At 45.9% G+C, this 25608-nt stretch overlaps 1 protein-coding gene across 2 annotated transcripts in view; it reads left to right on the forward strand.

Moving 5' to 3' along the window:
- FAT3 (FAT atypical cadherin 3) overlaps positions 1-25608 on the forward strand; it is a 663604-nt gene that overhangs the window by 606251 nt on the left and 31745 nt on the right. For both annotated transcript variants that reach the window (XM_081099132.1, XM_081099133.1), the window contains 5 exons: positions 868-1011; positions 4211-4408; positions 7729-8527; positions 19132-19266; positions 21149-21306. In XM_081099132.1, the coding sequence (XP_080955258.1) occupies positions 868-1011; positions 4211-4408; positions 7729-8527; positions 19132-19266; positions 21149-21306 (1434 nt within the window). The remainder of the gene's footprint in view (positions 1-867; positions 1012-4210; positions 4409-7728; positions 8528-19131; positions 19267-21148; positions 21307-25608) is intronic.

Raw genomic sequence — 25608 nt, forward strand, 5'->3', positions numbered from 1 at the left:
TGGCTCAATGAGTAGCAGTAGGAAGATTCTCTGCTCTAAATGCTGAGGGTGAAAAGGGAGGGGCTAAAATGCAGCACTGTGTATTGGTGTTAGAACTTTGAAAGAATTTTCTGCCAATAGATGTTGGCAGTTTCTTACTTACAAAGGTTTTAAGGAAAAGCAAATATGTGTCTTCCTGGATGGTTTGAAGTTTGGTCCTTCCTCCAGCAAGGAGGCAGAAAAGCATCTTGAGCACTGGCATCCTGTGGTACAGAAGGACCCCCTGAAAGAATCTAGGTCAAAAAGAATGATGCAGAAAATTCCTCTGTCCAAGGTTGACTAAGTTTCTAAACATTATCTTTTTTAGCCAAAAAAGGAGAAATTAAATATGGGAATAAAGGTGCTCTAGCAGTGATGCTAACCAGCAGAACAACCTCACTGGGAGATATAGAACCCTAACTCCCGTAGAATCAAAACTGATAAGATAGATCAGTGTTGACAATGGTCCTGTCTGAACAAAGGCCAAGAGCTGCGATGCTAACCAGGGATGGTTTTGCCCCCAACCCTGGAAACATATGGGTACCCTACCACCACCACCACATGTTTGGAGCCTGTCAATTTTCGGTTGTCACAAATTGGCAGGAGGTGATACTGCCTTCTAGTAGGTTGAGACCAAAGATGCCCCTAGACATTGTACAAGCACAGGTCAGCCCTCAATAACAAACAATTACCTGGCCCCAATGGTGCCAAGGTTGAGAAACCCTGGTTTAGAATCTAAGAGGAGAAGGCTGAACTTCAACAAAGCCAAGCAGAGCCTGCAGAAGGAAGTTTGTGCAGAAGGAAGGAGACACTGCACTTCTTCACTGTTACCTCTCTGTGCTTTGACAGGTGTCCGGATACTCCCTGCTTGTCCAGGCAGCAGACAGTGGCATTCCTGTGATGTCGTCAACTGCCACCGTCAACATTGACATTTCTGATGTGAACGACAACAGCCCGGTCTTCACACCCGCTAACTATACCGCTGTGATTCAGGTGCGTGAGTCGGGCCTGTCGGGCACTTGTCTTGACACACTCAGCTTCCTTTCTCTGCTGTTACTCGGCACGGTTTATTACTGTTTTTTACCTCATATCAACTCACCCAGGCACAGGGCTGGTATAAAAAGAGTCTGAATTTTCTATTGCAACTGATTCACAAATGTTGAGACGTGCAGTCACCAGTGGGGTTCTTTCAAGTGTCAGGTACGTTCCACACACCGTTTGTCCCCACCCCACCCCCGTGAAGTGAAGGAGCTAAGGATCTGAGGAGTTAAGTAGCTCACCCAAGATCATGCAGCGAAGTGGTAGAATCAGGATTAGAACTCAGATCTGTCTTTGGCAAAAACTGTTCTCTTTCCATGGAGATTGCGTTTAAGCTATTTTGTACTATCCCGGCCAGGGAGGGAGATTGATACTAACTGGGTCATCAGTCAAAGGGAGACTGGAATTCAGGATAGGGCCGCTACTCACTAAACCCACTCTTCCATAAGCAACGTGTTTAGCACTTCAAATCCACTAGCTCTTTAACATTAGATGGAGTATCTTCTGGCATTCTACAATCAGAATGACTCTCTTTCCCTTCTGTTTTTCTCTTATTCAAAAGATACTTAATTAGCACAGTAGTAGGCCTGGAACTACCTCCACTTCCCAGTGTTTCTGAAGCTGGTAACTGACCTCGGAGGTTCAGGAAATCCAGTCCGGGAATACAGTCCATGTGGAGGACTTAGCAGAGACAAGATTGATATCCGTGTCTTGGGGGGACCACAGATAGTCTAGAGCAGTAGTTCTCAACCTTCTGGCCCTTTAAACACAGCTCCTCATGTTGTGACCCAGCCATAAAATTATTTTCGTTGCTGCTTCATAACTGTCATGTTGCTACTGTTATGAATACTAATGTAAATATCTGATATGCAGGATGATCTTAGGCGACCCCTGTGAAAGGGTCGTTCGACCGCCAAAGGGGTCACGACCCACAGGTTGAGAACCGCTGGTCTAGAGAATCAGCTTCTGCTTGATCCAGTTTGGCCTCAGATTCACCCCTCATGGGGCCTAGGGCTTTGTGGGTAGAAGGTAAGATGATAGTGAGCCAGGTCTTGAGGGGCCTGTTTGGAATAACATTCAAGACTTTGAGTCTGGCCATCCATAGCCCGCTCCCCTGCACCACTGAGCTAGGAATCGGGTGAGAGGCGGTCATAAAGCCAGCAGCTTGCTGCCTCATCCCCCACTGCTTTGCCAGAGAAACCGGATCCCTTCACCTGCCAGCCTTCTGGGTTTCCTCTCCTCTCTGATGCTTTTTCCAGCAGCTGTGCATTCCCGTCTCTCTCCTGCTCCCACGGAGCTTCAAGCAGGGCCTGCAACTTCCCCCCATCCTCCTCCTCTCGGACTGCTCTTCTCTGAGACTGTCGCCACTGGGCTCTCTCTGCCTCTCCCGCCTCTGGGTGCTCTCCCCTGAACAAAATGGGCTTTGCCTACTCAACATTCAGTTTTATGACACACATCCATCAGCTTGACAGGCTGTTCCACATGCACAACAGGAAGTCGGCAGTGAAAGAACCGAGAACCTCCGCTGTGAGCAGTGACCCTGGCTCATATCTGCAGCGAGGGGCCTGTGTTATATTTCACCCTCCTTTCTCCGATGGGGACCCGTGGGGTCTCTCTCTCCCTCTCTCCCTCTCTCTCTCTCCCTGTCTCTCCTATGGAGGAAATGGCCTTGGTAGACTGAGCAAACAAACCGATAAGTCTTCTGTTTTGTGTGGTGCTGAGTATGCTGTCATACTCAGCACCACACGAAATCCACGCTGGGCAGAGGCGGTTCTGTGACTGGTTCCAGACGGAGGCCAAGTCTCGATCCTGACAACCAAAAACCACTTGAGGCAAAGGGGCAAAGTAAGAGATCTCTGAGGTCCTGCTCTCGTTCTCCTACAAAAAGTGTTTCTCCCTTTTTACAACCCAGAGCAGTTTCCTTATTCCAACACCTGGTTTTTATAAGACTAATTCAGCACATGAAACAAGGGTACCGGCCCCCTGCGTGACTCCCTTCCAAACTGCTGCGTATCATTGTCTTCATCTCTGCGACCCAAGCTCATGTAACCCCAAATCGATATCATCCGAGGCCTGAACTAATGAGACTGACTTCAGCCCTAACCGTGGTAATGCCGAAGTCTAAACAGCGTGGGGCAGGGGGACCAGTGGCCGAGCTGCAGAGGAATTTGACTTGGCCTTCTCAAAGCGAGGCTAGCCTTTGAGCCAAGAAAGGATGACAAAGACCTTTGTGTTTCTATTTTGGGGGAAGAGGCAGAGAGGTTCCACAAAATAATGCTCGCATAGTAACTCCGGGGCTTCCAAATATTCTGATAAAGTTGAGAAATATTCCACCCACCCACCCCCTTCTCTTTCCTCAAGAAACATGGCAAAACTTGAATTCTGAGCTGTGGGGTGTGAAGCCCTTTTCCCATCTGGCATAAGCGTTTGTATATTTACTGGGAAGTTGCCAGAAGGTCCTCTCCCCCTTCCCCCCAAGTCCAGTGTTGTGACATTGTGTCACCATGTTAGGCCTCAGCATAATCATGTTGTGACATGATTATGTCACATCCCAAAGGTTGATGTTTTCTTGGTCTGAGAGGAGTGTTGATGTGATCACAAAGGCCAGGGAGCACCGGGTATTTCCAGAGCTGTGCATGAACTCAGTGCATCCCCAGCCTAGCCAAGGGCAAGGTGGGGCAGTAGCATCTTTGGAACCTCAAGGTGAAGTCCTGTGTTCTCATCTGCAGCCCCTAGTCCAGCCATGGGCAAACTACAGCTGAAATGAATAAAACTAAAAAAAAAAAAAAAAGACCATACCCTTTTATGTAATGATGTTTACTTTGAATTTATATTAGTTCACACAAACACTCCATCCATGCTTTGTTCCGGCCCTCCGGTCCAGTTTAAGAACCCATTGTGGCCCTCGAGTCAAAAAGTTTGCCCACCCCTGCCCTAGTCTCTTCGGGCAGCTGTGGGGAGGCAGCCAAGGACTGAAGCATGACGCTTTCAGACACCAGCCTATTTTCAGAAGATGAGATACTATCCCAGGGAATCCCTTCCTCTAAAGCCCTGTCTCCTAGCACAGCGCTCTCCGCCGGTAATGACAGGGCTTCTTAAAATGTGAGCAGATGTGTAATTTTATCTCCCTTTTCTTATGTACTCTTTTATTCAGGAAAATAAGCCAGTAGGCACCAGCATTTTGCAGCTGGTGGTGACAGACAGAGACTCCTTTCACAACGGGCCTCCCTTCTCCTTCTCTATTTTGTCGGGAAACGAGGAGGAGGAGTTCGTGTTGGACCCGCACGGGACGCTGCGGTCAGCTGTGGTCTTCCAGCACACGGAGTCTCCGGAATACCTGCTGCGTGTCCAGGTGCGCCTCCCCCTCTGGCCACACCGGGCCCTGCTGCCTCTCCCCCAGGCCTGTTCCTGGGCCCATCGGTTGGTTTTCCTTTGTGGAGCACGTCAACATAATTCATTACCATGCAGGCATGTTCCCCTTTTAATCTCAAATTCAATTTCACACCAATAAAAGCGGCCTGTGTGTGTGAAATTGAACAGGAAGGAAGGGAAGCGTCGTAGTTCAGCAGGGACATGCCTGCAGAGTGTGCCAGGCAGCAGTCCCAAGGCTGAAATCTGCATTCCGAAAACTCCTGGGGTTCTAATTGACCCCCAAAGTCGAGGCTTGCTGCTTTGTACTGAGTAGTTTTTGCCATGCCGCCCCACTCGGGGAAGCTGCCAGTCTTGGTCCTAACGGGATGGAGCCAAATCATGGCCTCTGATTTTGAAGAGACCTCTCTGCTTGATAAGTTTCTCAGTGAGACAGGAGGGGATCAAGTGCTCAGATGGCAGTGGTCTCCCTACATTCCTGCTCCCTCAAAGTCATTGGCCAGTGTACAATGAAACGGGACAAAGAGGTGAAAAGGGCCGGGCTGGGCATCCTGTGGATAGGAGCAGGAAATGAGAGAGCACCCAAAAGTCCCTATGTTTGAATTTTGGCAGAACAAGATTTGAGCCCCGTCAGTGAAACTGGGTGACCATTTTTTGAAAATATGTTGTTGTTGATTTTTAGACAGAGAAGAAGGGGTAGGGAATAGAGAGATAGAAACATCCATGAGAGAGAAACATGAACTGGCTGCCTCCTACACGCTCCCTACTGGGGATTGAGCCCACAACCAGGGCATAAGCCCTGAACCAGAAATGAAGCAGGGACCACTTGCTTCATGGGTGGACACTCAACCACAGAGCCACACCAGCCGGGCTGAGTGACCATTTTTATACACAATTGGGCAACCTAAAGTCATTATTAATGGTGGCAATCATAACCATAGTCATTTTTTGTATTTGTACAGCATTTAACTGTGTACATCGTTTCTTTTGATAAGTTATGGTTTACTGTGCTCAATAAAACCTTCCAAACGAATGACTTTGGGCTCTGAGCATGTGAGTGAACTCTTCAGTTGCCATGCATTCCTCCAACTATATTATGTGGTTTTATATCACAGTATAGATGCTTAAGGGCAAGGAGAGAGTTCTAGTGCCTTCTCGCAGAAGCGAATATGGTTCTTTGCCTACTTTCTCTGATTATTGGAGAGCAGATTCACATCTCAGACTTTGAAAATACTATAGAAAGCTTTCTCCTCCCATTCCTCACATTAAACCACCACCCACCAAGTCCTGCATTTTTGCCTTCCCAAGGTCCCTGTGTGCATCAGTTACATTCCCTTTGCCACCACCCACTTTATTCTAGATGGTGCCATGCTCATACTATTGCAGAAGCCTCGTGGGTAATTCCTCCAGGTTTAGCCGCATTCTTTTCAGATCCATCTCTATACCACTTCTAAATTAATCATTCCGCTTTGTCATTCCCCTACCCCGGGGGTCAGCACACTATAGCCCCTAGACCACATCATGCCTTCCACCTGTTTGTATCAATAAAGTTTTATTGGAACGCAGCCTGGCCCCTTTGTTTACATGTGCTGTGTGGTTGCCTCCATGCTGGGATCATAGCTGTGCAGTTGCCAGAGATTGTATAACCCTGAAAGCCTAAACTACTGTTTCTTACCTTGCCCTTTACAAAAGAGGTGTGTCAACCCCGGCCCTAAACTAAACCATCTGCGGGTTCCCAGTCCCTGAAAATGTGTGGCCTGCAGGCTCAGTTCTGGCCCAGACTCTTTCAGATTCTGAACTTCAGGGTCTTTAGGAGGACATGACTCTGTAGTCCTCAGGCCACAGCAGCCCACTAGTCTCTCACTTTACACCCAGCGGCTTCATGCCTTTCTGTCATCTCTCTGGCCTCAGACATTTGAGTGGGCAACCTCTAGCTTATAAAGTCCAAACTCATCACTATCCTTTGAGACCCCCCACAGTTTGACTCCAAGTTCGACCTACTTTACTAAACATATCCTTTCTCCGTGAATTTTCCAGGTCAGCATCTCTGGTTCACAAATTCCATTCCATAAAGCATGTGATGAGGGTAATAAAAGGAACTCTCATATACGAAGCACTTCTGTGGGTCAGGCCATGGCTAAGCACTTGACAATTACAGTGTCTTTTAATCCTTACAATGCAAGACTCCTGTGCTGTAAAAATTACTATTTTACTCATATTAAAGATACAAGAATTGAAGCTCAGAGAGGATAAGTAACTTAAAGCCAGACATGAGCGGCAGGGCCAAGATTTGAACTCAAGTCTGTGGGATGCCCAAGCCTCTGCTTTTAGGCTGCCTTCCCCTTACAAAGACACACCTCCCCAGATTCCATCCAGCCTGCAAGGTCTACTTCAGCCCTGAATCCTCAGACACCTGTCCTGGGGGCCCCGCTTGTGGGAACCTGCCCTTCATTGAAGCCCCACAGCTCTGACTACCTCCATGTTGCCTGTGGCAGGTGCTCAGTGAAGATCTATTGTCAGAGTGGTTGTTCCATCAGCTGACATAAAGAAAGAAGACAAAAAAGGCTCTAGTTAGGCTACCTGTTTTCCCCTTCCATACACCACTCTTTATTCTAAACCTTAATATTGTGCAAGTCCCACTTAAATAATGCTGTTTCTTAAGTGTGCAAAGGGGTGCCATCTGGTCCAATCAAAAGGAAAGAATACAAAGAGAACAGGAAGTTTTTCTCCACCCTGGCTGGGTAGCTCAGGTGGTTAGAGCATCATCCCAATATGCCAAGGTTGTGGATTCAATCCCCAGTCAGGGCACATACAAGAATAAACCTGTGAATACATACATAAGTGGGACAGCAAATCTCTCTCTCCCCCTCTCCTTCTCCCTTCCTTTCTCTCTCTCAAATAAATCAATAAAAATAAAAAATAAAAACATCTTTTTCTTCCAAGAGGGAGCACCAGTTGATGAGGTTCCCTTATGGCTTCTGTCCAGAAGTAAAAAAAAGGCCAGCCTATTGTGGGTATGTTGGATCTCACAGCACCTTCTAGCCTCCTTCCCTGCTCACCCCATGTATTGTGTTGAAACATGTTAGTGTCCATAACAAAGCAGACAAGTGGGAACTAAAGGTGATAAATCACTCCTCTTAGTTAAGTGCACATCTTCAGCATTTTGCAGACCAGTGGCAGGGGATGGAGAAAGAAGCGAATGTGGTGAAAGGAGCAGAGGTCTTCTGAGTTTGCGTTTGTTTTTTTAATGACTATGACTTTTTTTTCTTCGTTCCTTGCCTTTCTCCCTCCTGGTTGTTTTAGGCGAAAGACTCAGGCAAACCCCAGCAAGTTTCTCACTCCTACATCCGCGTGCGGGTCATTGAGGAAAGTATCCACAAGCCCACGGCCATCCCTCTGGAGATTTTCATTGTCACCATGGAGGACGACTTTCCGGGTGGAGTCATTGGGAAGATCCACGCCACTGACCAAGATATGTATGACGTGCTCACGTTTGCCTTGAAATCGGAGCAGAAAAGCTTGTTCAAAGTGAACAGTCATGATGGGAAAATCATCGCCCTGGGAGGCCTGGACAGTGGCAAGTACGTCCTGAACGTGTCGGTGAGTGACGGCCGCTTCCAGGTGCCCATCGATGTGATCGTGCACGTGGAGCAGTTGGTGCACGAGATGCTGCAGAACACCGTCACCATCCGCTTCGAGAACGTGTCCCCCGAGGACTTCGTGGGGCTGCACATGCACGGGTTCCGGCGCAGCCTGCGGAACGCGGTCCTCACCCAGAAGCAGGACAGCCTGCACATCATCAGCATCCAGCCCGTGGCGGGCACCAGCCAGCTGGACATGCTGTTTGCCGTGGAGATGCACAGCAGCGAGTTCTACAAGCCAGCCTACCTCATCCAGAAGCTGTCCAATGCCAGGAGGCACCTGGAGAACGTCATGCGCATCTCGGCCATCCTGGAGAAGAACTGCTCGGGGCTGGACTGCCAGGAGCAGCACTGTGAGCAGGGCCTGTCGCTGGATTCCCACGCACTCATGACCTACAGCACAGCTCGCATCAGCTTTGTGTGTCCGCGTTTCTACCGGAACGTGCGCTGCACCTGTAACGGTGAGTGCGGCTTAGAGTCCCTCCCACCTCACCTCCTGAGATTTAATTAGACTAGGCTGCCATTCCTGGTAAGCATGCACTTGTTCATTCACTCACTCCACAGTACATTTACTGAGCATCTACTATGTGTCTAGCCACCATGAGAGATTCTGGGGCTATGGCTGTAAAGACAGGCTCTCCTCCCATCGAACATATGGCTTATGAGCAGCCCAGACATACAAACAGGCCAGCTTGAGCACCTGCAGTCAGTATTGTTAGGGGAAGTACAGTCCTTCGGGAGGACCCAATCCAGAGGTAAGGTTTCCTAAAGGGAGTATGTCTAGGGGCTGAGGTGAAGGGGGAGTAGGAATTAGGCGTGTGAAAACAGGTAGGGGAAGGAGTGCATTCCAGACAGAGGGTGCCTTGCATGAGGAAGGCTTAAGGGCAAGAGAGGAACCTATACTGAGGGGATTGAAAGAGATTTCCTGTCGCTGGAAGGAGCGGGGAGTGATGACGGGTGCAAGCCCTGGGGACCACACAGGGCTAGCCAGGATGAAGATTTTAGAAATGATCCCAGGGCAGTGGGAACTGTTGGCTGATTTGAAGTGAGGAAGTGACAGGATCAGCTCCGTCTTTCACAAAGAGCGTGCTGGCTGCAGAGGGGATGGATTAGGCTGGGCCAGGCCAGAGGCAGGGAAACAAGTTAGGGAGCCATTGCAGAGGGCACGTCAGCTAGATTTGCTTCAGTGAAAAACAGAGGCCAGATGGCCGGGAGCACAGTCAAGGGATGGATTCAGCCCTCGGGGCAGCAGAGATGGACTGCTTCGTGTTCGTTGATGTAACTAGAATCACTGAACCTTGACCTTTCCTGGTCAGAGGCTGTAACTGCACAGGGTCACATGCCCACGGCGGTCAGGAAGAAGCATTGCTCCCTCCCTCTTTTCCTCTCTCTGACATGTGGAGCCATAAATTCACTGCCCTCTTCTAGGAAAATTGCACCCAGTCCTTCTAGCCAGTGTGAACTTGGCCCAAAGGGACCGTGGCCAGAAGAAAGGCCATTTGTGAAACATCCCCTTAGGTAATGGGGGACAGGCAGGGCCTTGGCCTCTTCCTGTGTAGAAAGTTTTTGGTTGCAGTTTGGAAAATAAGTTTATCAGAGGAAGACCACAAAGATCATAGCTCCCTCTGAGAGACAATTCCACAGCCTCCCAGCAGCCCAGACAAGTTCCAGCCTCTTACTCTTCGGTACCCAGTGAATTCTGTTTCTGTTTTCATGGGATAGATGCAGTGATGTCTGACCTGTTGAATATGCAAATTCGTTCCAGAAGAACTCAAAGCATGCACGCTAGGTGCAGTGTCTTTCTGGCAGATGCCACCAACATGCAGGATTTATGAATGCCAGCTGTCCAGGTCTCACCTAGGTTCCTCTGTAGGCAAACTGATTGATGCCCCAGAGCTCTGCCAGGGCCTTGGTGAGACAATTCACAGCAGAGTTCCAAAGGCATTCACCACAGGATAGGGCAGACCCTTTGGGAGAAACTAAACCAGCTAATTAAGCCATGTGCTCAGAGAACTTGTTTCATTCAGCAAAAAATCGGTGGAGGCAGCAGAGTCCTACACACTGAAGATTCAGAGTAAAAGAAAGGCGCAGTCCCTGCACTCAGGAGCTGTCTGTTGTGAAGTCAACTTGCAAGTACCTGTTTGCAATGAAAATGTTGCAGTAAAACTTCTGCTAGGGAGTAGAAAGGACAGATTCCCTGTTGTGGCCACAGGAAAGCTTTCTGTGACATTTGTACATTAGGGATCACTTAGGTACTGGTCTTGAGGGAGGGGTATGAGTTCATCAAGAAGAGACAGGGCAGACTTGGCAGAATTTCTTTAAAGGAGGGATTTAGTGGGTTGACTTTTATTGGGAGGGGCTTGCTCTGCATTTTGCATGAGACACTAATGTTTTCAATGCAGTAATTTTTGGGGTGGTGTCCTTGCCCAGGACTCCTGTTCTCTGGTCCCCATTAACCTTTCTACTCCCCATAAATGCAGAATGTTGGAATGTTTTGTGATTCAGCCCACAGACATCCCCCGAGCAGCCTTGCTTGGAAAGCAAACATTTCCTTAATGGGAGCTCTGTGCAGATCCAGGTCCGCCCAGAGCCTCTTCTCACCTTCAAGTCATTCTTATAATCCTATATAATAAAAGGCTAATATGCAAATTAACCAAACAGCGGAACGACTGGTCTGTATGACATGCACTGACCACCAGGGAGCAGATGTCAATGCAGGAGCTGCCTCCTGGTGGTTAGTGCACTCATACAGGGGTGTGCCACTCAGCCAGAAGCCAGGCTCATGGCTGGCAAGCGCAGTGGCAGGAGCCTCCGCAGCAGCACTAAGGTTGTCCGACTGCCAGCTTAGGCCTGCTCCCCATGGGAAGCAGGCCTAAGCCATCAGTCGGACATCCCCTGAGGGCTCCTGGACTGTGAGAGGGTGCAGGCTGGGCTGAGGGACACCCCCCCCCCAAGTGCATGGATTTCGAATAAAATACTGGATTTTAATGCTAAAAGGACCCTAAAAGGTCATCTTGTCTCAGCTGGTGATATATGATCAGTTCTGCTTTGTAAATATGATGCCTCTGTGCCTTGCCTAGGGCCATACAGCTGGTGCAAGGGGCATGCTGATTCAGTGAAGGTTCATTTGGGGCCCCTATTTTATTATCTACATCTTAAGAACAGGGACTCTTCCATTTTTTATTAATACATTTTATTGGTTTTTTACAGAGAGGAAGGGGAAGGGATAGAGAGTTATAAACATCAATGAGAGAGAAGTATTAATCATCTGCCTCCTGCACACCCCCCACTGGGGATGTGCCCACAACCAAGGTACATGCCCTTGACTGGAATCGAACCCGGGACCCTTCAGTCCACAAGCCGACAACTCTATCCACTGAGCCAAACCAGTCAGGGCTCTTCAATTTTTTTATGTGAGTTATAACCCCAGTGCTGTGTGCTCTGTAGGAATACTCAAATAACCCCATTTTTCCCAGCAGACTAATGCCCAGACTCGCCATACCACCTCAGGATGGCAGTGGGTTTCTCAGCCTGCAGTATGCACAGGGCTTACAAGAAATGCTCATGGCTGAGCCCCACACTCAGATATATCAGGAGGTTCTGGGTGGAGCCTAAGATCTATATATGTAGCCTGGGTGATTCTAATGCTAGTCGTCAGAAAATCAAACTTTGCGAGATCTCACAGCAAGATCAAGCATAAAGAATTTCCTCCAGGTTCAGGGGGCAAGCTTTTATTTATAATAGTAATAGCTCTCTTACTTCTTATAAAGCATCCTCTGAAATAGAATACAGTGAAGAACTATTAAGGAAAACATTATGCATTTTAGGCATCTCATTTATTGGAAAGGAGAGGTAATTAAATTCCATAAATGCCCCTGCAACAGACACACACACACACTAGTATTGGCTTGCTTACCCTGGAAAATTGGCAGATTCACTCAATGGACTTTCTAACCACGTGGTGGAATAATCAGGATGATGAGGGCTGTAAAGTAATATTTATACAGATTTGGCCTCAATATTTATCCCTCTCCTAACTTCTTTTTCTCATGCAAATGTTTTGTGTCTAATTAACATCATTAGCATCTTGAACCAAAATGCCAAGTTCCTTTGAAAATGAGAGCAAACTTGAATTTTAGTGCCAGATAGGTTCATTGAATTCCAGCCCCCATTCAGCATCATGTTTGAACGGCAGTTCAAGAGATAGAAAGTTCTGATGTCATGAGATCGCCCCTGGTAAACTTCAGAAGTCCAATGAACATTGGCACTTCACTGAGAAAACCTGAGACCATCTTAAGTGACGAGGGCATTGATAGATGCCCTTGAGCCCCCTCAGGGAAAGCAGGCAGACAGAGCATCAGGGGCAGTCTATGGAGTTGGGCTGATGGTCTATTTTGGACAGTTTTCACTGATTTTTCAAAGGTCTGATATAGAAATATATCTAAAAGGAGACATTCCTTAGCTATGTCTCTGCAAATCCCTCATCCCCAGCACCTGAGTCCCAAAATGTCAGGAGAGGTTTGGAGGTGTCCAGCTTCTCAATGTCTGGGTATTCCCTCATATATTCAGCTCACACACAACTGCCCCAGAAAAGTTGTCTTTAATGAAACTTCACTTAGCCCTTAGCAAAATCTCCTAGAAAATATGGCTGAGCCAAGAAAACAGCCTCACACGTGATTCTGTGCTTCTAGAGAACCGCAAGGGACCATTTCAAAGCCAAGAGACCTTGGGAGAAGGTGTTTTAAAATGTCACGTCGTCCAGGTATTAAGATGGAAGGTAAATGACTTCTGTGGCATTTGCCAAGACATGACAGCTTGGCAGAGCACATGCATTCAAGGTGTTTACCATTTAGTTACTGGATTCTCAGTATATTGTTTACCATTAGTTATTGGATTCTCCGTGTAATGAGGCAGAAACGTGCATTGAGAGGTTGAATCAGCTCGAAGTGGCAGCGATAATAATCACAGCTAGATACTGATGTGCTAGCTGAAGGCATTGACTTCATGGAGGGGGGCCGGGGGTGGGGGATGGCTGTGGGAATGCTGGGGAGATGAAGAGAGGAGAGTCATTAACTATGGTAGCGAGAACCTTCTAAAACCTCAAGAGGATTACCTTTCTCCTCCCTGCGGTTTCCAAAGCTCTGAAGCTGCTGTTGGAGTGAGTTGCATGTTGTTAACTCTGTGGAGAGTGACCTAAATTTCTGTCTGAGCCAAACTTCAGAAGGTGGAAAACCTTCTTTGGGAGAATGGCTACACTGTGTGCACGTTTCCCCTCAGAGGGAGACCAGGAAAAGCACACCTCCAAGGCGGTGAAGGGGCTCCCACAATGCACGTGGCCTGTGACACTGATTCATAAAAAGCTCCAGGCCTTATTATTTTGTGTCTCCCATGTACCTGGTATTTCACTTTACCTGTCTATTTGCAAATGCTGAATTGGACCCAGAAAGGACAGTAAGGAAAAGATTGCACTTGAGTTCAGGTCTCTGCCATGTTGCTGAGGCAAGCTCGTGTCCCCAGTTTGGGGACCTTGTAATTTGTTTCTACTATAAGTGTTTGTTTTTCTTTGCAAGTTGCTTTCATATGCATTAGCCCATTTAATTGTTAAAACTCTATGAAGAATCATTATCCTAATTTTTCTGAGAAACAATTGAGACCCAGAGACATCACGGGATTTGTTCAGAGCCATGCACTCAATAAATTGAACAACTGAGTCAGGGCCAAAATCCAGGTCTGCTGCTTGTCAGCACAGCACCGCTGTCGATTACACTACCCCGCCTTCCAGAGGGGCCCTGGGACGGGACAGAGCTTCTCTGCCTGCTTTATGTTCTGGTAGTTGCTAAAAATGTCTGCTCCTCCTGTCCTGCTCTGACGTACAGCAAACGGCGTCAGCTGGTTTGATAAAGTGGGACCCTTCTCCCTTCATGCTCATTCTGGCACCAAATGGATGGGTGCCTGGAGATGCCAAGCATGGAGGTCTAGAGCTCCCACCCCCAGGCTGTCCCGGATCACAGCACAAGTTTATTAAACCTGGATTATTTAATGATAGTTAATAAGATAACTTCCTCCCAGAAGCCAACAGGAGCTGACACTGTTGTCTCTTCACTGGTCCTGGAAAGCTGATCAGGCACTTTCTACCGCCAGAGAGAGGGTCTGTGAGGCTCTTTACGACGGTAGGTAAAGGGGATGACATAAACATGGCTCTAAGAACAAGTTAACCACTCAGCGTCATTAAAAGTATACTGGCTTTTATGTTGCTAGAGACTTTAAGCCTTTGCTCAAAAAGATGCTCATTAAACCCAGGAATCTGTCCCTAGGACCCAGACTTGAGCACATCTGAGGTTGAGGGACACAGGACATTGTTCAGGGTAGACATTCAAAGATGAGGTCTCTCTGACAATATATATTTCTTATCATGGTCCATAGAGAGAGAACTACAACACTGAATATGGGAACTATTTAGTTCTGGGAAACCTGTTTTTCAGTAACTAGAAGTATTTATCTACTCAGAATAGATTGCATATTGAAAATTGATTTGAGAAAGAGGGAGAGAGAGAGACATTTATTCATTGTTCCTCTCATTAATGCATTCATTAGTTGATTCTTGTATGTGCCCTGACTGGAACTGAACCTGAAACCTTGGCATATCCAGATGACACTCTAACCAACTGAGTTAGCTGCCCAGCCAGGGCCGAGACTGTATTTTATGCACATGCTCACATCTGCCCCCAGCTAAGAAGCCGTTGTATTTACACGGACCTCCAGATGCTAACCTGCCTTCATACTTCCTTGAACCACAAGAGAGTGGACAGTGAGCAGAGCGAACAGACAGCTGCAGCTGGAGCCCCGCTGTTTATGGCTCCTCCCAGCTCAGCCAGGACTGGGGACGAGGCCCGGAGGAATTTTAAGCATCAGGAGTTGAGTAAGATTGCTTGCCAAGAACAGTCCCCATTACCTTAAAAAACCTATTGGAAAAAGAAAAAGAAAGAAAAATAACCTATCAGAGTCAATTGCTAGAATAAATAGAAGTGTACATTATTATATACCTAATATATCATTAATTTTAGAATACATGTATTATATTTGTATTAATATATTTTTACAGATCCTCCACCTAGAATTTTCATAATGCGGACTGTCTCTAACATAATTCATTAATTTACTGGATTTAATTATATGGGTTCTATGGTTAAGACATAAGGAAAAAGGAAGAAAAAAAGCTGTGAATTCGAACTTCAGTTATGGGTCTAAATGGCCTTGCGCTTTAACCAGCATAAGAGATATAAGTGAGCTGGGCCAGCGTAGCTCAGCAGTTGAGCATCGACCTATGAACCAGGAGGTTGAGGTTCAATTCCCAGTCGGGGCACATGCCCGAGTTTCAGGCTCGATCCCCAGTGTGAGCGTGCAGGAGACAGCCGATCAATGATTCTCTCTCATCACTAATGTTTCTGTCTCTCTCTCCCCCTCCCTTTCTCTCTAGAACAGTGGTTCTCACCCTTGGCTGCACATTAGAATCTCCTGGGAATCTTTTTAAAATCCTGATTTCTGGGCCTCATCCTCTGGAAATTCTGTTTCTTTGTTATGGGGTGGGGCCACAACATTAGTAACAAAGAAACAGAATTTCCAGAGGATGTGGCCCAGAAATCAGGGTTTTAAAAAGATTCCCAGCTGATTCTAATGTGCAGCCAAGGTTGAGAACCACTGCTCTAGAATCAACAAAAATATATTTTTTTTCAAAAAAGAGAGATGAGTGATAAAATGAAAGGCCCTGTACTAATTACCAGGGCAGGACTGACAGTCAAAGAAAAGGTCAAAACATGTGAATAAAAGAGAGAACTACTCAAATGCTATATTTATTCTGAAATACAGTGTTTAGTTTTTATTATATGCACTTATATCTCTTTTTTTAATATATTTCTTTATTGATTTTAGAGAGAAAGAAAGTGAGAGAGAGATAGAAACATCAACGATGAGAGAGAATCATTGATCAACTGCCTCCTGCACGCCCCCCACTGGGGATCGAGCCCGCAACCCGGGCATGTACCCTTGGCCAGAATTGAACCCGGGACCCTTTAGTCTCCAGGCCGATGCTCCATCCACTGAGCCAAACCAGCCAGGGCAAATTCTTTAAGTTACCATAATTCTTATAGGAGAAAATAGCTTTTCTATCATGGGTCTGAAATTATCTAGCCCTCTTGTCCCCTTGGAAACAGTGGCTTTTAAACTGGATTTTTGATAATGCAAAGTTTCTTAGCAATGCAGCCATTGTGTTAGAGCAGAAAAGGTTATGAAGGTGTGTCTTGGAAATGAAGAAATATATGGAAAGGACGTCCTTAGGCTGTTTAAAATAGGACAAGGAAAGAGGTGTGTCCATGGAATGGGACATAACCGATTTCTTCAATCCTAAATTCCTCTTTCTGTGTCTAATTGGAAGGAACTATGCAGGTAATCTAGAGTTACAACTATGTCATGTGATACATTTTTTTAATTGTGCACATTGCCGCCTCCATGTAGCAGAGGTTAGCATTGGGATCCATTTGCATTTTATTAGCATACTAGAGGCCTGGTGCAAGACAGCTGTGCACTGGGGGGGTCCCTCAGCCCAGCGTGTGCCCTCTCACAGTCTGGGACCACTTAAGGGGTGTCTGCCAACCACCTTAGGCCCGATCCCCCCGGCAGTCGGACATCCCTCTCGCAGTCCAGGGCTCTCGCAGTCCGGGACCCTTCATTCCTTACTGCCAGCCTGCAGCGGAGGCGGGAGAGGCTCCTGCCACCACCACTGCACTCGCCAGCCATGAGCCCAGCTTCTGGCTGAGCAGTGCTCCCCCTGTGGGAGCACACTGACCACCAGGGGGCAGCTCCTGCATGAGCGTCTGCCCCCTGGTGGTCAGTGTGCATCATTGTGACCAGTCGTTCTGCTGTTTGGTCGATATGCATATTAGGCTTTTATTATATAGGATACTCACCGGTCAACATCTAGGAGCAGCATGGAAGTGTGCAGGGCATCAGAAACTGAAAGGAAGCCACTCATGGAGACAGCAAAGGGTCAGCTGGTAGAGTTGTGAGCTTTCCATGAATAAACTTAAACACATGAGTGCAGTTAAGGACTAACTATGGTTGGTTCATTCCCAGGAAACACAGTTCCTTGTTACTCAAAGGATCTCATCCTTCAAGCCCGAGTGTAAAATGCTCCCTTTCTATAGGAGACTGACATTCTCCCAGGAATCACACTTTTCCTTCTCTGGTACTTCCGTTGCACTCACATATCTCTATGAAAGCAGTTTCCTCGTTGTGTTGTAATCATGTGTTTGTGGGTTGTTACGTAGGAGAAGAAGAGACACAATCATTTCCTTTCATCTTTACATGTCCGGGCCTATCACCTCATTAGCCCTGAAAAATTATTTGTTGAATGAATGCACCAAATGTTATGTAAAAACTGGTTATCAAAAGCCTCTTGAGACAGATCATAAGGTGGTTGAACAGCTTTTTGCCAATTCCATAAATATTGATATATCTGTGGCAGGAATAAAGGTGTTTTTTGAATGAAAATAGGAAGATGTACTTTATGTCTTCTTAGAACCATTTGTAGGGATCATTCTAAATTTTCAGTTAAAAATCCCTTCATCATCTAACACTATGTAAGCTGGACCATTGCCAAGGAGTATCGTTTTGATACGAAGCTGAGCTCTAAACCAGTGGAAAATAGGATTTATAAATTCTAAGTTTGCTGACGCTACTTATATTGCTCCTCTCATGGATTACAGTGTTTGAAATGTTTATAAGTAGTTAGCATTACATTTTTGCTTTCACCGCCCTAGCCAGTTTGCTCAGTGGATAGAATATCCACCTGCAGACTGAAGGATCCCGGGTTCAGTTCTGGTCAAGGACACAGACCTGGGTTGCAGGCTAGGTCTTCAGCCCTGGTCAGGGTGTGTGCGGGAGGCAACCAATCAATGTGTTTGTCTCACATCGTTGTTTCACTCTCTCTGTCTATCCCCCTCCCTTGGACTCTCTAAAAATCAAAGGGAAAATATCTGGGGGTGAAGATTTTTAAAAAACAAAAAACTTTTTGCTTTCTTCCAGACAAAGAAATGACTGTATAATGGAACAATATGCTTAACGAGGAGGAAAGAGTTTGGATGGAGAGGAGTGTGATAAAGGCCCAGGTCCTGCTGATGCCCAGCCTGTTCTAGGTTCGCAGAGGCGCTCCTTTCGGCCTCTGCTAACCTAGTTGTGGCTTCTTTTGAATGTCTCCTTTTTTATAATCCCGTTACCGCTTAAACTCTCCCAAGCTGGAAAGTGGCCTAATTGCATGTGAAGTAGCCAAGGCCTTTGAAAAGAGCGCTTCCTTCAGTGGACCCGTGTTTGCCATCGCTGCAGTTCTGAAACGACTCACCTGGGCCCTGAGTTCTGCCTCAATCACTTAATCTGCTTTCCAGGATTTCCTCCGTGAGGGATTAACCTTTCATCTCACTGAGCTGTGAACATCAAACAAGTAGGAAGGAAGCCTTCCTTTGCCAGAGAGAATTCTGCTAGCTTTGAGAGCCGGTAGGGCACGTTTACAGCTAATCAATACAATAGCATGCAGCAGGAGGGATTAGGAAATAACATTAGTTGTGCTTTTACAATTTAGCATTAGTCATGTAGTCATACTTTTCTTTAGAAAAGTCTATGTCTACCCCTAGTTTTCCAGGGCAGGAGAGGAGTGTAGAAGAAATCTAAACTCAAGTGATGCATATAAATGGCCCCAGGTAAGCAGGAACCCACTCCAAGAAAGACCACCAGAGCCCATGTGGTAAGATTTCTTTTCAGCTGAAGTTGGTCTAGACACAACCTTAGCATATTTTAGCCTCAGCGGAGGAGTCCCATTTACTCTTTGTGCCCGACCTACTTGAGTCTGACAGTGAGCTTTTGGCAGATCCAGGGACGTTTGATGGGCGCCCACACCACGTGAAGCCCTTCCCTGCTTCGGGCAGCCTGTGGAGTCCAGCTCCCGCCCATTCCTGTACTTCTGGAGTGTAGAGTGATTCCCTTTGTGCTGATCATGCATGTTCCCCCTTTGTCGCAGGAGGACTGTGCCCGGGGTCCAATGATCCTTGCGTGGAGAAGCCGTGTCCAGGGGACATGCAGTGTGTCGGTTACGAAGCCAGCAGGAGACCGTTCCTCTGCCAGTGTCCACCGGGGAAGCTCGGAGAGTGCTCAGGTGCAGAGTGGGTTGCCATGATGAGGGTCTAAATTCCTAGTCCTGAAGCACTTGCCCTTGAGTAAATGACACTGCGCTGGCCCTTTTCAGAAGACATTTCTGCCTGCCGGCAATACTGTCCTTCAGAATGGACCAACGCTGACATCCACTCTCAAACACATTCGGCATTCACGGCAGCTGCAGCCTGTGTGAAGAACACGTGCAGTGACCGTGGACTCCTGACGTAATGGGGAGACCACAACATGTGTTTTCAATCATGTTGCATGGATGGTATGGGTGTGAAATTATGGAACATACAAGGCTCCTGGTTGGCAGGAGCGTTGGAGTGTCTGTGGCATGTCCTTTGATGTTCAGAGGGCTGCACAGACCCATAGTCCCCAAAACAGAGACCAACAGAAGGTAGAGCTGAGCCAGTCCAGTTGGCCTTGCATGGGGTTAGCCCAGCCTAGAGCACCAAGTAAGCCTCTCCCCTGGAGATGTCTAACTCACTGCGTGTTCCCCAAACTGTAGGTGCTCACCTCTGTTTCTTAAAGAAAGAAAGAAATCCATATTTATATTATTTCAATCCAAATGGCCCTCTGTGCCTGATCTTCACTCAATACATTTGATTCATGTATTCTCTACCTCTTTTTTCTTCTAAAAAGAGTATTGTTCACTTTCGGCACCAATAAAACCCTCTCTTTGGTAGAGGATATATTTAACATACAGGTACACTGATGTCAATTTTGGAATCCAAGGACTAGATTGAGTAATGATTGAATAGTAATTGTGCTGATAATAGAAAATGATTATGACTATTGTGTGCAAGGCACTTTGCTAAGCAGTGGGTTCCAGAAATAAATTCAGCCTTTGCAAAGGGAAGCACTGTTCTTAGAAATGGAAGCCAAAGCTCTTTCATAGCTGATTTCAAGAACAGAGCTGCCTGTTAAGTGAAGGGATCACCAGTGTATTTGCTTTTGAAGTCATCTAAGGCTCAGACTTGGAAGATATGTATGCTGTCCCCCCACCAGCACACATGCCATGCACATAGCAGGTGGGGGTGCACAGGGGGGTGACAATGAGGCCAAGCCTCCTAACTTCAGGTCTCACTTTCTGCCCATCTCCTTTCTCCTCTCTATCTAGAACACTTTTGATTGTTCACAGTTATCATCCATTCGGCGTATTTCCACACTTTGCACCTTTCCTCCCAGCAAGACAGCTTTTCAACCATTACTTTGCTTGTTAAAACATAAAGTTGGAGGCAATAAAAAAAAAAAGAGAGGGTAAACTCAGAAGTGGACGATGTGAATAGGGCTAAAAATTCTTAGAAGGGGAGCCTTGAAATTAATAGTCAAGGTAGAATTGTGACTGCACATGACATGAACTCCCTTTCTATCCGTTACCTTTTTCTAACGCTGGTGCAAATGTCATGATTTGGCTATTTGGCATTAGGATAGGTGGAGAATACGGATATTCTTTGAAAATGTTTGTGTCTTCCCTTAGTTCCATGGAATTGAAAGTTCTGAAGTGTCTAAGTGATGGGGATGGGCATGATGGGATATCCTGTAATAGAGCTAATTTTAGAAAGTGGGAATTGGGAATTTAATGACACTAATGAAATTCTGGTTATAGAATTTACCAAGTTGCCCTTGTCATTAGACAACTAAGATTTTTTTTTTTTTTTTGGCATCTGGACTAATTAATATTTGTTTTCACTTTGAAATTTGAGTGTGACCTGAAATGGAGAACCAGTTTTTAATCAAAAATGGTTTCTCCTCAATGCCTTCACTAACTTCCCGTGGTCTTTCATCACCTTGCTTGGTAGTTGTTGGGTGATTTCAGGTGTCCCTGCTCATTTCTGAAAGTTAAAAGCCTGTGTGTCTTCTCATTATGATCTTTTCAGGGCACACTTCTCTCAGCTTTGCTGGAAACAGTTACATCAAATACCGGCTTTCTGAGAAGAGCAAAGAAGAGGACTTTAAGCTGGGTCTGCGCCTGCGCACACTGCAAAGCAACGGGATTATCATGTACACCAGAGCAAATCCCTGCATAATTCTGAAGGTAATTAAAATGTGTTATCTGTTCCTGCAGTCAGTTCTCATGTTAGTCTTTTGGCTCGTGGGTTGGGGGGCTGCTGAATTTGTTTTGTCTTTAAATTCAGAAGACCAGAAGCAGACTTTAGGACAGAGGGAGCAGCAGCAAAACTGGGAAGTGTGCCAACACCCGTTTCCTTTTGTATATTCGGCTTCGAAACTGGCTCTTGGCAGACAGGGGATCTCTCTCTAGAGTGGGTTCAAGGGCTGGCCTCCTCGGAACTGTAATCACTCAACAGCTCATTAGAATGTATCTCCTAATCAATTCCATGGCAGGGTTAGTCCTTTAAAAAGGTTGGCTGTGTACTCTTCTATCCCCACTGACCTCTGAGACGACTTCTGTCCTTGCTCAGAGAGAAGTTGGAGTTGTGGGGTGTGGAAGATTTTGTATGTCCTATCTGACACAAATAGCCCAATTTTTAAAGTTATTTCCAGCCTCAGAAACCCCCCAAAGGCAGCCAGATTTCCTTTAGAACAGGTCTGGCATTTGTGTTCAGCTCAGAGCTTCTGGTACCTTCATGACAACAACAACAGCAATAGTACTAAAAGCTTTACACACATCATTTGATTTTTATTATAAAATTAATATAAATTAGTAAATTTGTTATATATGATCATCCCCATTTGATAGAGAAGAGAGAGGTTCAGAGAAGTTAAGTAAGTTACCTAAGGTTGTACAGCTAATAAAAGTGTGGACCCTGGACCTGCACTCCAGTCCCTTAATTTCCATGCTCCCCTAGTTCTCAGTATTGACACTATAACTTATTTTATTAAAAAAAAAAAAAAAAAAAAAAAAACACTCTAGCCCTGGCTCACTTGGCTAGAGCATCATCCCAATATGTCAAGGTTTCGGCTTTAATGTCCTGTCAGAGCACATACAAGAATCAACCAATGAAGGCATAAATGAGTGGAACAACAAGTCTCTCTCTCTTCCTCTTTCTCTCTAAAATCAATCAATCAATAAAATTTTAAAAACACATTCTGGGTGTCTATAGGACAGATTAATCCCTCCAGTATTGTGAGGAGAAGAAATAAGAATGTGGAAGACATGCTTAATCAAATGCGTTTCTTACCAGGTTGCTACACCAGCCCATTGGAAGGGCCTTCAGAGATATATAGTCTGTCCAGCAGGGAGTGCCCACCCCGGCGGAAGTGGCTGACAGTGTTTCCTCCCTAGGAATCTATCACTAGGTTTAACTGGAGTCATGGTGGACCTTTCTAGCTTCTATCCTTTGACTGTTTATAGGTGACATCCAAGTTGATTAGGTGGCCCAGACTTTAATCCTAGGGGGAGAGAATTGAATGAGAATTGAATGCCAGTGGCTTCCCCTGTCACATAGACTTTTGCCAGGTGTTATTGCCAGGTATTGGTGGCCAAGAGTAAGTGATCAGGGAGTTGGAATTCAAAAATTGGCTACTTTTGAGGGGAATCTCCCACTGTCCTTATTCATTCAACTCAGAGAATAATTTTAGCTCTGCAAAGGAAAGCGTTGTGTTTAAATTTTTTTATTTATTGATTTTAGAGAAACAGCAAAGGAGAGAGAGAGAACTCAGTTTGTTGCTTCACTTATTTATGCATTCATTGGTTGGTTCTTCTTCTTTTTTTTTTAATCCTCACCCAAGGGGAGGGAGGGGGAGAGAAAGACAGAGACAGAGAGAAACACTGATGTGAGAGAGATACATGGATTGGTTGCCTCCCACATGCACCCTGACTGTGGCAGCAGATCAAACCTGCTACACAGGTATGTGCTCTTGACTGGGAATCAAACCCCTGATCCTTTGTTGTGCGTGTTGATGCTCTAACCATTTAGAAACACTGGCCAGGGCTCATTGGTTAATTCTTGTATGTGCCCTAACTGGGGATCAAAAGACTCACTCTGGCCTTGGCCAGTGCATTCAGTGGTTAGAGCATCAGCCCACACACCCAAGGGTCATGGGTTCAATTCCCAGCCCTGGTCGGGGCTCACCTGGTCGGGGCTTGTGCAAGAGGCAACCAATCCATGTGTCTCTCTCACATCAATGTCTCTCTTTCTCTCTCTCTCTCTCTCTCTCTCTCTCTCTCTCTCTCTCTCTCTCTCTCTCTCTCTTTCCCCCACCCCTCTCCCTTCCACTCTCTCTGAAAAAATCATTGGGAAAAATATCCTTGGGTGAGGATTAACAAAACAGCAACAATAAAAATCTCATTCTGGAAGTGCAATTTTAGAAAACAGTGACTTCAAATTAGATATTCATGGTGGAAGAAGAAAAATTCAAAGACCTAACTCCTGTCTTTGTTCTCTCCTGGCCCCAAAGCATACTGCCTTCAACCCATAGATCACGTTCTAAAAAGCCCTGAGTGTGGAGGTTGGTTTAATCGCTTGGGAAATGCTCTGCCCTTCAAGGTGCCAGCTCCTGGTGGTACTGCTTGAGTGTTACTGACCTTCCTCTCTCCTCCTTCAAAAGGGCTGGTGGGTGCAGAGCATCCTTATGAGGCAAACACTTTCTATTAGCAACTCTCTCAAATTGTGTTAAACTTGAGAAGAAGGAAAAACCTTGGACCTGGATGGCTTGACCCTAAAATGGAGCTTGTCATTTGACACGTCACTGGAAAATATCTAAAATGTGCAGCTCCCTGAGGATGGCAAAGAAGAATTAAACCTTTTAGGCAGCTCTAGCTCCTAAGGCAGATTGTATTTCATGGAACAAGTGTGTTTCTGGAAGTTGTGTAAATTGAATCTCTATAAATGGAATTCTAATAAACTCGGGATGGTTGCCGATTGAAGGGACTCTCTCCCATTAATCCCTTTGTGATGTGAATAATCACCCCCCAATCTGTCTGTTCTCTACGTTTTGCTTTTCATATGTTAGGTTAACCCAAAGCAGGACACAGCTGTACTGAACTATTGCAGATATTCTCCTACGGTCGCCAGGAATATCCACTTAGGAGATTTGGATCTGTTTGCTTAACATTTCCAACCTTGTGCAAGATTTAATTTTATTGGCCTTAGGTACGGTGTGTGGCTTGCACTTTGGTTCAATGACTACGCTGAAATGCTTTGTTTAAATTGCACTTTTGGCTGTTTATATTTTCCCAGTTAGAGCACATTCTCTAAAAAGCACTTAAGACAGTCAGTGGGGTGGAGGTCATCCCTTGCAAACAGCAAAGGAGGTGCATGGAGACCTCAAGAAGTGAAAATGCTCATGGGCAGGGAGCGCTGCTATCTCCAGGCAGCAGTGAAGGGGGGCATTCATCTGTTCAACATGGACACTCTGTTTCCTTCCAGAAGATTCCAGGCTTAACATAAACACCCAAATGCAATAAAATCGAAACACCATTAAGAAAAACACACACAAAAGAATAAGAGCCAACCAATGAAGTGGGGAAGGGCAGAACATCATCCCTACAATATCTAGACCTAGGGTTGCTACTTCAGTGGAACAGAAACCATAACTCTGAGTTTCCTGGCAGCCAACGCAAGAATGAAAATGGTTGGGTTGGTTCTGTGGCTGTCCTTGAACCTGTAATAAAAACATGTCAGATCACCAGGAGAGATTTGCCAGATACAAGTAACATTTCCCCTATGCCAGTCTTTTAGGTCCAGTGTTAGAGCAAAAGCACAAGTCCTTGCTTATTCATTTAGAGCAGTCAAATGTTTTTAGCTTTTGGAGAAGTTCTAGATGATGCATTGCTTTATGTTGGTGATTCTCGAACATGGCTAGCTTCACACCCAGGGTTGAAAGGAGAGGTTGGTCAGTGAGAGTTCCTTTGGTTTTTAAAGCTTATTTGGCCACTTGGAGAATCCAGACCTTTCTAACATAGATTAGAAGAGTAAAGAGGAAGCCCCCCCACCCAAGATCCCAGTGTCCCAAGGGTCTGCATCAGAGTATCACTAAGAAGGGAGTTAACATATTATAATAATGACATACCTAAAAACATACCCATGGTGGCTACTCTTCTGCCGATGAAGAAACCAAGGCTCCGAGAGATTCAGTGACATACCCAAAGTGAAAGCTGGGGAGAGGTAGGTCTTGGCTTCTGACAGAGGTACACAGGTTGAGGGCACTACAATGTTTATAAAGAGAAAAGATTTGGAGGGCTGGGATGATAATTGATTTATTCAAAATGTATTTTTGAGCACTTACTGTGTGCCAGATAGCTAGTAATGGCAGCCGTGAAAATAGGTTTGTTAAAAGTCCCCTTTTCAAAGAACATGTAGTAACCCCCTTGCAAGGTTTGTTATCACACCGAAGATCCAAAGCAGTAAGACTCTGTGTCACAATTTAAACTTCT

Source organism: Myotis nattereri, assembly GCF_964212035.1.
Source record: "Myotis nattereri genome assembly, chromosome: 9".
Taxonomy (NCBI): Eukaryota; Metazoa; Chordata; class Mammalia; order Chiroptera; family Vespertilionidae; genus Myotis; species Myotis nattereri.